Here is a 14119-nt window from a genome sequence, read left to right as displayed (position 1 = left end):
AAATGTGGATAAAATCATCTTCAAGTGGATCTTCATGCACAAACGTCTTCACCTCCTTTGTCAGGTAACATCATTTGGAAAGAACAATGAACCAGACTTGTGGTTATATATTTTGTTTGTGAATATGCTTTGCTTTAGTTGTTAGCATGAAAGGATGCATCAGCCTGTAGTGCTAAGCATTTAGAGACGATAAAGGAGAACAAGCATAGTACATTATGTGGGTGTATTTTAAAAAAAAAAGAACTAAAAGTGACTTGCTTTTTACAGCCTTTCTAATTTGATATGCAGCATACATTTCTTGCACCATATAAAGAATATTTGCTGTCATGTTCATAAATGTTTTTAAATTTGTTTTGATCCAGCTCACACTTGGCAAAGACCCTCCCTCTGCTTGTTCTGCTCACAGGTAAAATTGCATACTATTGCGTTGCAATGGAAAATATCATTCTACTTTTTCCCTCATTTAACCTTTTGTTTCTATTCCTCTAAATCCTTCCTATTTTGACTGAACTCAGTTCTATTTTTAAGCGATCGGAACATGCCTGGGGTGACCATTCATCTATCACTTGTCATGTTTTATAATGATTCAGATATTCGTCTTAAATACATAGGAAACCTGTTGTTCCAGTCGGAATGTCGTGCATGCAATAATAACACATTGAGTGCACAAGGCTTTGACAACAAAGATGGAGAATGTGATGAATAGGAGGAATACTATTTACTACCTCTCACCTCGCAAAGTTAATGTCTAAGAATAGACTTAAATGTTAAACTTAATGAATGAGCGCATTTTTAGGCTCAGTATTGAGTGTGAAAAAGCATCATGTTACTGTACAAGTATTATCAAGTTAATTTTTTTTCATTATATGGGACTCAACCTCAGGATGGCCATCTCGCTGTACTCATAATGACTAAATCACATCCTGTTTAGTCATTTAGGCATTCCACGTGATAAATAATTACTGTCTCTCTTTCCTTGTCAGGTCTTGCTTCCTGTAATCAGACCTCCACGACACCACCCTCTGTGACAGCATACTACTTCATTGACATCACCGTTGATGTGACTGGGCCCACGAAGAATGAATCGGAAATTACTTCCTGGGTATGTGTGCTATCTGAGCACGTTATTATATGCTGAGAAATACTGTATTATTCTTTTTAATATCATGTATTATTGCATCCTTAAGCTCCAACAGGTGTTCCAAACCAACCTGGAGAGTTGCATTTCTCCATACGATGGACATAACTCAACCGCAACACCAACTGCATTGCCAACCACATCTGCAAACGGGACGACAACATTGTCACAAGCCCTCAGCTCAAGTTCACCAACAAAAAATGTGACTCAAAGCACCTCCGCAACCACATTGCAGACCAGTAACACCACTGCGGCAGCAACCACAACAATGCAGAGCAACAACACCACTGTGATGCAAAACACCACAATACAAAACAACACTACTGTAACTACAATACAAAGCAATACAACAATACCTCCAACCGCAATACAAAACACAACTACAACTATAACCATAATACAAAACAACACTACTGCAAGTACAATACAAAGCAATACAACAATACCTCCAACCGCAATACAAAACACGACTACAACTATAACCATAATACAAAACAATACTACTGCAACTACAATACAAAGCAATACAACAATACCTCCAACCGCAATACAAAACACGACTACAACTATAACCATAATACAGAACAACACTACTGCTGCCACATCCACTGTACAAAACACCAACACCACTTCAGCCACAACCTCATTAGAAAGCAACACGATTGTTGCTACAACAGCCATACACAACAACAACACTACTGCAGCTACAACCCCATTACAAAAGATTGACACAGCTACCACAAGTAGAGCGACAACAAGCAGAGCTACAACAGATGACGCTGGCCGCAGCATGACCACTAGCACCAGTTTGATTACAGCCAACGATGGAGGTGAAAAGACAGAAATATTAAATACCAGGCCATCAAACAGGGCACGTTTTATTCGGGATGTACAGAGCAGGTAATATTGACCTTTTTTTTTTACTGCTGAAGTTGATATTTGTCTTTCCTGGCAGTTAGGCTAAATACTGTATGTATTTTTTTCCAGCAAGTCCGGTGACTTATTCCAGGTATGTAGTTGTGAACATGAGGATCATGTGAATGCACACTAATTTTTAATGCTTAGCCTCTTTTTCCTAACAGGGACTTGAAGTCTCCTGTGCCAAGAAGACTCAAATAAGGTTGACGTGATAAAGTTGATGTAGATTTTAATTTAACCCATGCATATTCATCTTCCCTTGCCTTACCCTAACTTTTCAGAAAGACCAACTGCTTGGTGACGTTGGCAGTGAAGCAGAGCGTGCTGCCATGTTGCATCCTAAAAACGCTCTGTACAGCAAATGAAAATTCATCAGATATTCACATAGAGGCAAAGAGGGCAAATCGTTTGAGTGAGTGCTGTATATTGTTTGTTTAAAATGACGCAGCTGAAGGTTTTAAGGTTTTAACCTTTTTCCCCCTGATGAATAGCTCTTTTGGGTGACAACTGCAGCCGTGATCATCTGGAGGAAAACATCTGTGTTTATAATTCAACCAATTCAACATGGTAAAGTTGTTTACATATGTTCCAAACAATGATTGAAAATGTTGAAACTCAAATTTTGTGAATGTCATTTCAGTCAAGATTCAGTGTTTAGGGCGCCACCGTGTGGTTCAGGTTAGTGCAATCATGAATTTAGCATTATTTGAACCCTATTTCACCCCATTTGACATGCTTATTTGACAAGTACAAATATTATTGTAGACTAAATATTTGCAGAATAAAGTAAACTGGCACCCAACAGCAATGATACCTTGAAAATGTTATCATTGCCTCTACATACAATTTATAAACATGCTGTCACCTTCACAGATATGAATAAACACTGCAGCTGCTTGTCTTACTGCAATGGGACTGGTAAGTACAGTGTATATACTGCATATACTACGTTATCTCACAACTTTCTGTTTTCCTTTTTAGATGCATATTACACTTTAGAAATATCAATAAAAGACCCTGAGATGAACCTCTCCTACCCTTTGTCGCTGGTAAGATCGCATGCCATGCAGACATTAAATGCATATCATTTTGGAATTTGTTCATCAGGCGATATTACCCACCCTATATGTCCAGATTTCCCAGTTGAACCAAAGCTGCTCTCCAACAGAGAAGTAATCCATTTTGTCTAAATCTACAAATTTGTACATTTTGGTTACTTTGTTTTTAATTTTAGGGCTTTTTCTTTCCATATAGTGTCTCCTGCCCTTTGTCCACCGTTGCTTCTGAATACAAGGTAAGCAGTCATCTATCATAGGACATCACCTCACAATGACTACTTTTTTCATTTCCCCTCAGAATACCAGTTTGGACTGTGGACAGGCTGCAGCAGAGTGAGTCAAATCAAGTTATCAGTCACTATCACCAAAAAAAAAAAAAATCCAATGTTGATTTGGTTATCTTTGATACTTCTAGCCCTCAGATTTGCAGAGTCATTATACACTTGGCACAGGAAGTTCCCATCTGTAACTTGTCAGCAGCCATAACAGCAGTGTTTCAGTCACAGGAGAACATTACATTTGATGGCCTAACAACCAGGGCAGGTATGCAGTGAAACACGTGGGCTACCCTGTCATGTGTACAAAGTTAACCACTTTACAGTCAAACTACTGCATTTGCATCCCCAAATATTGTCAGTTGGATTTAGATCATAAAAACACACAGCATAGTCCAAAAGAGGGATGTTGGTCCTCTGCATGAAGTCCTTTTGTGATCAGGCATTTTAAACTGCAGTTGAAAAAGTCATTACCACAAAGACGAGGGCCTTTGGTGATGAAGAATGCCCCCCGGCAACATCCCCAAATAGTCATCTGCCATTTGACACCCCTGCACAACCCTGAAGCTCCATTGTTCCATTGAAGGAATACGCAGCCTAGATCATGATGGTTGTGATCTGCTGTTGTTGCAAGACCAGAGTAATGCAGTTGTCTCCATATTACGCTTACTTTTTATGTTTTATCCCTTGCAGCTATTTGTGGACATTCTAATGCCAGTGAGAATCCACTGGACTCCCAGTTGACGTGGATGAACACTAACCTCCAGCATGCAGACTTTTGTACAGCTTACTTCTTCGCTGACAAGTGGTGTGTAAGAGCTCGTCATAGTTCATCTGACATGAAATATTCTAGTAAAACTTAAACCTATTTGTGCTACAGTCAAGCAGGGCATAACGTGGTGGTAGAGCTGAAGGACCAATGCGTTCCCACAGTGTCGAGCACAACCACTCCTGATGTGACAACCACACAACCAAACATAACCTTCACCAGCACACCTTCACCCCCGGTGGACACAACAGCATCGCCCGGCACGTCCTCCAACAACACCGAGAGCCAAGCCAGTGCTCTCCTTGAGCTGACCTCTGATGTGTCCAGACTCAACGCTAGTCAAGTGGACCAGCTTGTGTCTCAGCTGGAGGATCTGTTGTCGGGTCCCAACGTTAGCTTGACTCTGGCCAACATATCCATCCACATCGTTAGCAACCTATTGGGCGCCTCTGCTGAGATGCTGGCCCAATCCTCTAACAGGTTACTTCCTTTACTTAACTTAACATTATATACATTATATACACTGAGCAATGTAATGACTTAAAATTGTGCTCATATGTTATGTTGGAGTCTAATATTTTGGTTACATTACATTTAAAGAGGGTTCTCTTCTCTGCATATTTTGGTTTAAGTGTCAGTTTCTAAGCAAATTCACTGATACTTTTTTTCCCTGCCAGAATTATCAAGATTGTTGAAACAGTGGGCTTCAAGGTGGTCCTTGAAGGTGAAAGCCAGACTCTCCTGGCCCCTGCTGTGGCTCTGTCTGCCAAAGCAGTGGATGGGAGTAACTTTCAGGAAGTCTTTTTCTCCATCTCAGACCCCAGCAATGTACAGGTATGACACTGTCGTCTTGTCAAGACTTTCTCGATCTTGGACCCCTGTCTCATTTTACAACTACTGTGAGTTTACTGGATTTGTTTGTACCTAACGAACGGATGATTCCTTCAAGAGACACCATTGGAGCACAAGGCATGTGGTTGTTAGTCCCCCTGAATGACAGCAGATGATGGCTGTAGGTCATAAGGTCACACAACGTGCCTTGAGTTCTCTGTGAAAGAAACACGTATTGACCTGAATTTGATGCTCGCTGCACAACAATGTGGAGAACATGGCTTCCCATCAGTCACAAAGCAATTCACTTGAATTGCACCCTAAAGCAGAAACGACTACGTGCATGACTTTGGTATGTTTATGTGCATGTTGCATCTGTGTGTTTCAGGTCCGTGGGGATTCCAGGCTCAGAAGGAACGTGAAGAATGACTCGTCCGTCCCTCAGGGCTCCATCACGCTCCCACCCTCTCTAACCCAAAATCTCACCTCGGAGGAGCAGCAACTGGCCTCCAGAGTCCACTTCAACTTCTACCAGAAAAGCACCGTATTTCAGGTCTAGCGCCATGTTTTCTATTTACTATCCCTTTTTCAGACATTGTAGTAGTAATTAGAATCATGTAATAATACTCTTAATAAAGCTAATGTTTCCATTAGTTTCTTTAAATATTATATGGAAATACAACAATCTATATTCATACTGATTTACTTTTCCATCATATTTAAAGTCAGCCAATGTTCATGCAGGACAGATCTTTAGGAACACGGAGACTCATCAGCGGCATCCTGGGTGCTAGTGTTGCAAACATGACAGTAACAGGCCTCCAGGAAGATGTTGTAATTCGCCTGAGGAACACTGAGCCAGTTCCTGTGAGTGTTTGCTGCAGTAGTTCTACTTTCAAGGAGTAGCAGTGGCGCAAAGCCAAACCACATACAACAACTGCTAAATGAACCACATGTGGTCCCTAACAAACTGTGATTATTACGCTCATAAAATGGTCACTGAAGTTCACGCCAGATGTTTTTTTTCCCCTACAGGCTAATTATGTGGCTTCATGTGTCTTCTGGGACTTTGCATTAAATGGTAAGTGTTGGTTTAAAATGTCTTTGGTGATATGACCAACAACAAAGCTTGTTCTCCGCTGGCAGACAGAAGCGGTGGTTGGAATTCCAACGGATGTCGTGTTCAAAACAGCAGCGATGATGTAACCGTTTGCGGCTGCAACCATCTCACCAGCTTTGCTATCCTGCTGGTAAGACTTAATACTAAGATGGTAATATCACCTTTGACTGACGCTGTCAGACAGGTATCAATATTTAATTTGGTTACATTTGATTGACGGGGGAATTAAATTGTGATATAGTGCCTGTTCTGAATATTATATTTGGGTGAACCTAATGTTGTGGCTGTTGAATACAGTGCTTGTTGCCTCCCTGTACAGGACCTCGCCAGGCAGCCTCTAACCAGTCGAGTCCAGGCCACCATCCTGACCTTCATCACATACATTGGCTGTGGGGTCTCCGCCATCTTCCTGTCTTTGACCCTCCTCACATACTTGGCCTTTGGGTATACACATGATTCTTCCAGTACTCCACACACGTGGATTTACATTTACCATCTAAAATCATTGCAGCAAACTGCGTAAGGACGTACCATCTAAAATCCTGATCCAGCTATGCCTGGCTCTCCTGCTGCTCAACCTGGTCTTCCTGGTGGACGCTTGGCTAGCTCTGTACCCAGATGCCACGGGCCTCTGTATCTCCACCGCCTGGTTCCTTCACTACTTTCTGCTGGTGGCCTTCACCTGGATGGGCTTGGAGGCGATGCACATGTACCTGGCCATCATCAAAGTCTTCAACTCCTACATCTCCCATTATATGCTCAGGTTCTCTGTTGTGGGCTGGGGTGTGCCCATGATCGTGGTCATAATAGTCATAGCTGTGGACAAGGACAACTATGGCCTGGTGTCCTACGGGAGGTTTTCTGATGGCACAACTGATGACTTGTGAGTCCTGAGCTTTGCACATTCGTAAACATCGCTTCCAGACACTTGCCAATGGAATGAATGTCTCTTATAGCTGCTGGCTGAGAAATGACATAGCCTTCTATGTGGCGGTGGTGGCCTACTTCTGCGTCATCTTCCTCTTCAATTTCATTATGTTCCTCGCGGTGCTGGTCCAGGTGTGCCAGATGAAACGCCAGAACCCACACAACTCCCACCACCGCACTACAGGCCAGGACTTACGAAGTGTGGTGGGCATCACATTCTTGCTTGGCCTCACTTGGGGCTTTGCGTTCTTTGCCTGGGGGCCCGTCAACCTGCCCTTCATGTACCTCTTTGCCATATGCAACTCCTTCCAAGGTGGGACTGCCATCCAATACAAAAGCACTATTCCACTCACGTATGCATGCAAACACGGAACAACAATATAGATTTGGTCATGTCTCTTTGCTGCAGGGTTTTTTATATTTGTTTTCCACTGTGCGGTGAAAGACGTGGTGAGGAGACAGTGGCAGATGTATCTCTGTTGTGGCAAAATGAGACTGGCGGAGAACTCGGGTAAGTGTCTGACATTGTTGTTCATATTGATAATGGAAAAGGGAATTCCAGCATGATGACAACACAGCAAACATGAGATAATCCTTATCGCTCACCTTACCTGTGCCTTCAAGAATGGAGTCGCACAGCAACACAGAAGACGGGAAAGAGGGTGCCATCTCGTCCCTCCTCATCACAGTCCAGTACATCGTCTTTCCTTGGTCACAACTCGGACCTGACTCAAGGAATAGGTGAGCAAAAATGGGCGGCCAAGGTATTCATGATAGACTTCAGCCTCATAGCAATTAATGGTCAGTTAATGTAATGACTGGTATTATTACAGGAAGTCCATTGGATGACAGAATCATTACAGCTGATGAAGAACACAGGACAGATGTCATCCTCAACAGAAACCAATTGTAATGACTAAACAGGATACAAATATTCATATTGATGGCAACTTTATTTTTTAAGACCACATTGCACTTATTTTTCATACAGTTGTCTACATGAATAATTGTTGGAACACCATCCCCCACTCATGGATGTTCCGCTTATTCCTTCAGTTTGTTGACACCAAAAATGTCGCATTTTCCTAATTGGTTTTATTCTCAGTAGTAGTAACCACAAACCGACTATGAACTTTCATCTGCGTGTATGGTGAGCAATTGAATGTGAATCTGACTAAATGGTGAGTAGAAGTAATGAGCGCAGTCCCTGCAATATTGGTTATGACTGGTGCATGATGCTAATTTGGTTTTGTACTTTCAACAAAGTGAGTTGCATCAATTACCATTTAATAATTTATCTTGACTTGTTTAAGCAAACATGACTGAAGCTTGGTGCCACCTTTGCACATGCACCACTTTGGATACCATCTTACAGGTCAATAAACACATGCAGTAAATGGCCTGCCACTTTAATTGCAATATGAAGACTAATGCAAGCATTTCATGTAGAAGCCTGTGTAAAATATGATTCATGACTGTTTTCACATTATTGGATGCTACTTTGAAATCCTAGAAGCTTCCTTAACATACAACACTTTCCTTCATTACTTTGAACCAACTCTCTCCCTAGGAAAAAAAAAGTCCATTGGCCAAAACCACTTTAATTGCTAAAGGTCACAAAATAAAAAGTGTGGGACAATGTCATTTCAAGGAACTTAAAAGGGGAATAAATAAATGTGAGTCCCACAGGGTTGCTTGTAAACGTGCTACGCAAGCTACATTCAGTGTCCTTCCAATGTGTGAGTGGTAGAAAATGTTACTAATAATAAAACATCACATAAAATAGCACAAGGGTGGAATTAAAGTAGTGGAATTATTTCCCTTTTAAAACATCTTTTGGACATGTGGATGCCCAGCTGGAAAAAGAATCTAAATCACAGTAGCTGCAACAAAAATAGCTAAAGAATTCTGTAGTCAGACCGTGAATCGGTGAGCGCCAACTTAAATCCCAAAGGGCTTCTATCAGTAACATCACAATATCGGTGTATCGGCTCACAGTTGAAAAGAGTGCATGACTAATAATGTTGACGAGTCTTCAACAAACGCAAATGATAAATACACAACTAAAAGACAGAGGGAAGAATAAAAATGTGCCTCCTGATGTGTCCAGAGTTAACATATCACTGGAGTGTTCCGACACCACATGCTAATTTGAAGGTGACTGACCGTAATCATTGCGCGTGTTGGACTCATGACAGGACTTGGCGTTTTGTGTCATGGTAGATCTTTAAAGGATTTCTGTTGCAGAGTGTCGAGTTCAGTCTGAACACACCTTGAGGGCTACAGCAGAAAAGAAGGCCTGTTCACATTCCAGCAGCCGGAGAAAAGGAAAAAAAAACCTTCGGTGAGAGAATTTACTTCTTCCACACCGTGTAGAAAACCCACCTGACACACAGTTAAGGATGGTGCACCGATTTGAGTGTTGCAGCACATTAAATTGTATATTTTATAATATGATGTACAAAGATAGAAATACATCCAGTGTTGGACTTTATATGGGATGCTTATCATAATGCTTATCGTAATAAAGGTTAAGATCAAAGTATCAGCTAATGATGTAGCTACTACATCATTGCTTGGAAGGTCACAGCGCTTAACCAAGACCAACCAATACACAGCCATGAGGTGGCCTATTTGTGCAGTGATGGGGAATGTTATGATCTGCTGTCATATATTAACTAGCATTTTAATCAACTGCTTTGCAACATCATTTCAGTATCTAGTTGGCACGATGTTTGTACTGTACAGACAATCTACTCTTGAAAGGATACAACTCCATGTAGGAGGGAACACAAACCACTTTTTTGGAGAAGTCCACGGGACACGACAGTCTTCCCAGCTGCTCCTCGTACAGACTCAGTGCTTCTGTCAGGTTTGCACTGTTGCCCTGAGGATCAAACAGGAGAGGAAAGAGATGTCACACGGTGGCAATGACCTGTTCTTCATCATAGTATGCAGCATAGACTGCAGCAAATGGGACACATTCATATCTATGACTGTAAAAGAAAAACGTACAGAAACAATGACATGACAATGATTTAAGCATTCTGACCACTATCCTGCTACCAGCCCCTAGGGGGCATATTTTCTTGCCATTTCTCAACATTGGCATCATTTATGCAGTAATTTGGTGGTCCTCTCTACAATGCACATTTAGCAGCATTCTATCAAACATTAATTGATTTCTTTGACAGCCCAAATAAGTCTGAGATGCTCACCTGTGTGAAATATTTCCCCTTAGGATGCAGGACCTTTATTGACAGATCCAAAATGAGACGCAGGAACTCCCACGTGGAATCTGGAATGATCACATCACATGCTTAGACTTATGTCAACTGATCATCGAGCAAATTGATTATTTAGTCACTTGTGCACACCTTCTTCTGGTTCTGTTGATATTGGGACTGCGGTGAGGTCGTTAATGATGTAGTCGAAGGTTCTTCCCTCCTGGACGTACTTCTTGAGCACAGGGACGCAGTCCTCCACTAGAATCTGCAAGATGACAAAACACGTTTCCAATGTACAAACTTGGTAGTACTGATAACAGTAATATTCATGGTGTGTTAGCTTATGGTGTGTTGGGGAAGGGGGGGGCTTTCAATATTAGCGTAGACCTGCCAACATGTATGACTTTGTCATAATCAGTATGCACTTCATGAATGTGCTAGTATGCTAAAGTATGCTTCAGTGTTCACCATTTTGTTGCATTTTTCTGCTTTCAGTTTAGTGTAGATATTATCAGTTATCAGTTTCGCAATACTATTTCTATTTCATGCAGTGTGGTCTGTTCAAGTGTGTGCTGAGTCAGCAAGATGTGTATTAGCAAATAGTGGCAATTCAATTTTCAAAAGGGTCTCAAGGCAAATTTTTCTTCTTTTCCTGTGTTGTTGCACCAGTGTAGAACACTCCTTGGTACTCACTCGGTAACAGTCTCCATTCAGGTTATCCAACACATTGCCGCAGGTCTTCCTCATGTACATTTTGCACCCGTCAATCACCTTTTGATCAATGTAACCAAGCTTGTCAAGGTCCACAAGTGCCAATAAAATAAAACAATATAACAAATGACATAACACATGCAAACACAATAATTTCTAGGTAAATAATAAATTATTTTGAATAGCTGCCAGCAGCCCCAAAACCAGCGACAGAGTACATTTAATTAGGTACAAATGAGTGTCTACAATTTTACGACAGGACATAAACTGTATTAAACTGGTAAACAGTAAATTGGTATTATCTTGGTGTTGCCGATTTGCTTAATTAGAGGCACCTGCTCTCAAAGACTAACGCCACACCTGTTCTTTTTTCTTGTCACTATGCATGTAATGACCTTCTGTAACGTAGACATGGCATCTGTAAAGCTGACGTTCGAAGACAAAGACAAACGTATAACCGACTGAATTAGTGAACACGGTTGAAGGATATCTCCACCATGGTGATCATCTTTGGCTTTTGTTTGACAGCCTGAGCCAGGATGCCTCCATCACCTCCCCCTAAAATCAGCACCTCCTTGCCAGTGTAGTCCTCCTTGCCTCCGCCCATGATGGCTTCAGTGTAGGGCAGGTCACTGTCTGCCAGGTCTGCACAGTTAAAAAGTCATTATTTGGAAGCCACGTCTGCTAAATTGGACATAGTCAACATGAAATGGCACACTTACTGACATCTCCATTAAGGACCAGTATGTTCCCAAACTGCTGCGAGTGCAATATTTTGATATTTTGGTAAGCAGAGTCTTCGTCGTATAACACACGGTCTATGTCGTACTCGGTCAGTCTTCCGTCAGTGGTGGGCCAGTATCTGTCCACTTTGGCTCCTCGGATGAGAGGCGGCAGCCTGGAAACACCAACATGACCAAATGACATCCAGCCTTCATGTCAAGCAACAAGAACTCCAGCAACTTTGCTTACCTTTTAATGCGGGTAATCTTGCCATTTAACATAACTTTCAGTTTCTTCTCCAGTGTGTTTAAAAGCTGATGAAATCAAAGCGTCACCACAGATTAAGAAACCACGGTTCACCTTTTATGTCTTTTTTAAGTACAACATTGAATAGTTTTTTTTTACCAGCATATGAATATGTATTGTGTTCTGCATTGTTGTGGTGTATTAAAGCGATCCATCAGTACTTTAACAAGGATACAAAAACGCTACAGTTGAATAGCTGCAGGACGAAACACAATCAGAGCAGTGAATATGGCGAGTCACAAATAAAGTTAGCAATTTTGTGGATTTCACTTATTACTGTCTATTTTGGGAACCTATCCCCCACTATAAACAAGGCAACACTGTACAAGGTTAAATGCACCTACATTGTCTAGCTGAGCAATGTTGTCGCCGTCATAACATTGCAGGTCGATAGTGAGCAACCCGTGGGCGTGCACACGCAGAATCACAAGCCTGAGGAATAAAGGGGTGAAGTAAATGGACACACATCAATAAAGTGATTTTCTAAATGGATGCTGTATATACAGTATCACTTCTCACACACATGTTCAAAAAGCTCCCATATTATGCCTTTTTTCCCCTAGTTTAACTCCCACAGTCAAATTCTTGATGGCTTAAAGTGTTTTTAATAAACCCTGCTGGGCACATGTCTATTTATGTGATCCATCTTTAATGCTAATGAGCTGTGTTTTAACAGGAACATGCTTGTGCAGTCAATGCCAAACTATTGACTGCAAAAAAATTGTATTTAGTTGATTGATGGATAGTTGGCAGAGGTTTGGGATTTATATTAAGAATGGGGCTGGTCAGAAGTGGTACCATATCCATCTCTCAAAGCAAACTCACATTTGGTGCTAAAAACATGCTCTAAGATCATATATTAGTCTTACATCATCATTAAAGTAAATTTTGCATTACAGGGAGCCTTTGATGTTGGTTCGATCCTACTTCTTCATTCCAACAGATATGTTTATTTTGAAAATATTTACCTGCCATTCTTTCCGACAAAGGTGGCAAGGTATCCGCGCCCATCTGTGTCATGTACGATCTCTGTCATTTCCTGTTCGTGAAATATGGACAGCAGGCTGGGGACTGTTGATGCAGAGTCAACTAGGCACAAGAGGGATGCACAGAGGGAAATATTTCTGTCAGGCTTCTACATCACCAAACAAACACAACACACCAAGTATACCGCAAAGTCATGCAAAATAGCCAAAACAGCTATCTGAACGACGCGGTGCAATTTCACAAACATTTAATGAGTAATTACAGATGTCAAAAAAGTACACTATTATTACAGGGAATGTACATTTTGTATATTTAACATATATTGGGTTTATTTTTCCTTATTTTGCAATCCCATATAGTTTGATTTTATTTCTCTTCTGTTATATGGCAACCCACAACTAGTTTGTGAAACCTTTCACTGCCAATACAAATAAAACAATTATTTTTCCGTTTGTAAGATGAGACTTGAGAACTACCACCCAAACCCCTAATTTCAGTAACTCCGCCATTAATACGATGAATTTACTCACTTCCGACGCCACTGTGCTGTATTAAACATGACCGCAAGATGGCGACACTATCACCAGCAATGTCAAAATGATAAAATATTCATTGAATAGCGTTTGACAAAGCTGACATGTGTTTTTAAAACAGCTATTTCAATATCACACTGTGTATTTACAGTAAATAATGATGGCTTGAAACATAAACGTTACATTTACATGCCGCTGTCGCCGCTGTTTCAATGAAATCAATAATAGCGCTTTGAAGGACAGTGACACACTACTAGTCTATCAGGTTAACGTCTGTAGGAAGCTAGCTAAGCTAGCTAGCATGGAGCACACCACAGTGAGGTGACCTGCCGTGCTTTGACTGTGCCGAGCCCGCTAGCCGGCCTCCTCTTACCTGCCGACGAGAGGCTGAAGTCGAGGGTATAATGTCGCAGTGCCATGTTTGAAGGCAGCCGTTATCCATTCCTGACTCAGGCAGGCGCGGTGTGTGCGTATAAGAGCAGACACAGAGGAGAGAACCCTGCTGCTACCGCTGCTCTGTTACACCGGTCCGACTAGCGATGCCAAGCACCGCTACAATGCGACCTCGAGCAAAGAGTGTGGACGTGACGCATGAG

General features: G+C 41.5%; 2 protein-coding genes and 1 long non-coding RNA gene across 4 annotated transcripts; 2 read left to right on the top strand and 1 right to left on the bottom strand.

Annotated features, from left to right (window-relative positions):
- The first annotated feature begins 2208 nt into the window (after window positions 1-2208).
- LOC144894552 (uncharacterized) lies at window positions 2209-3228 on the top strand. The gene is made up of 7 exons (XR_013625166.1): window positions 2209-2258; window positions 2338-2468; window positions 2548-2623; window positions 2697-2734; window positions 2930-2974; window positions 3038-3105; window positions 3191-3228. It is a non-coding gene; the product is annotated as an uncharacterized LOC144894552 (long non-coding RNA).
- An 81-nt stretch (window positions 3229-3309) lies between these two features.
- LOC131138095 (adhesion G-protein coupled receptor G2) lies at window positions 3310-8807 on the top strand. The gene is made up of 16 exons (XM_078787620.1): window positions 3310-3350; window positions 3413-3447; window positions 3530-3657; window positions 4083-4197; window positions 4270-4638; window positions 4836-4992; window positions 5378-5542; window positions 5734-5856; window positions 6025-6070; window positions 6136-6239; window positions 6429-6553; window positions 6621-6992; window positions 7066-7349; window positions 7446-7547; window positions 7661-7777; window positions 7870-8807. Exons 4-16 carry the CDS (start codon window positions 4139-4141, stop codon window positions 7947-7949), a joined length of 2103 nt encoding a protein of 700 aa, XP_078643746.1. The 5' UTR covers window positions 3310-3350; window positions 3413-3447; window positions 3530-3657; window positions 4083-4138; the 3' UTR covers window positions 7950-8807.
- Window positions 8622-14090, bottom strand: sms (spermine synthase). 2 transcript variants are annotated; one of them, XM_078787622.1, is made up of 11 exons: window positions 13897-14090; window positions 12972-13092; window positions 12348-12435; window positions 11947-12011; window positions 11697-11872; window positions 11465-11619; window positions 10957-11046; window positions 10414-10528; window positions 10255-10334; window positions 9808-9923; window positions 8622-9421 (listed from the first exon to the last, which is right to left on the bottom strand). In XM_078787622.1, exons 1-11 carry the CDS (start codon window positions 13940-13942, stop codon window positions 9391-9393), a joined length of 1083 nt encoding a protein of 360 aa, XP_078643748.1. In that variant the 5' UTR covers window positions 13943-14090; the 3' UTR covers window positions 8622-9390. The 2 variants fall into 2 exon arrangements, with proteins under 2 accessions (XP_078643748.1, XP_078643747.1); XM_078787621.1 differs by lacking the exon at window positions 8622-9421 and having other exon boundaries at window positions 9741-9923.
- Between the last annotated feature and the right edge of the window lie 29 nt (window positions 14091-14119).

The sequence above is a fragment of the Doryrhamphus excisus genome, linkage group LG21 (genome assembly GCF_037039965.1).
Source record: "Doryrhamphus excisus strain RoL-2023G ecotype Guam linkage group LG21, RoL_Dexc_Guam_v1.1, whole genome shotgun sequence".
Taxonomy (NCBI): domain Eukaryota; kingdom Metazoa; phylum Chordata; class Actinopteri; order Syngnathiformes; family Syngnathidae; genus Doryrhamphus; species Doryrhamphus excisus.
The sequence above is the reverse complement of the archived record's forward strand: the minus strand, read 5'-3'. Positions and strand labels throughout refer to the sequence as shown.

What these genes read in the sequence shown, in the direction of transcription:
- LOC131138095 (XM_078787620.1), top strand. Translation starts at nt 4,139, where the DNA reads ATGAACACTAACCTCCAGCATGCAGACTTTTGTACAGCTTACTTCTTC. An exon ending in CTCACATACTTGGCCTTTGG is followed by an intron (nt 6,554 to 6,620) that starts GTATACACATGA and finishes AAATCATTGCAG; the next exon opens with CAAACTGCGTAAGGACGTAC. An exon ending in CATATGCAACTCCTTCCAAG is followed by an intron (nt 7,350 to 7,445) that starts GTGGGACTGCCA and finishes TCTTTGCTGCAG; the next exon opens with GGTTTTTTATATTTGTTTTC.
- sms (XM_078787621.1), bottom strand. Translation starts at nt 13,942, where the DNA reads ATGGCACTGCGACATTATACCCTCGACTTCAGCCTCTCGTCGGCAG. An exon ending in TTTGTCGGAAAGAATGGCAG is followed by an intron (nt 12,436 to 12,971) that starts GTAAATATTTTC and finishes TTTATTCCTCAG; the next exon opens with GCTTGTGATTCTGCGTGTGC. An exon ending in GGTCCTTAATGGAGATGTCA is followed by an intron (nt 11,620 to 11,696) that starts GTAAGTGTGCCA and finishes TTAACTGTGCAG; the next exon opens with ACCTGGCAGACAGTGACCTG.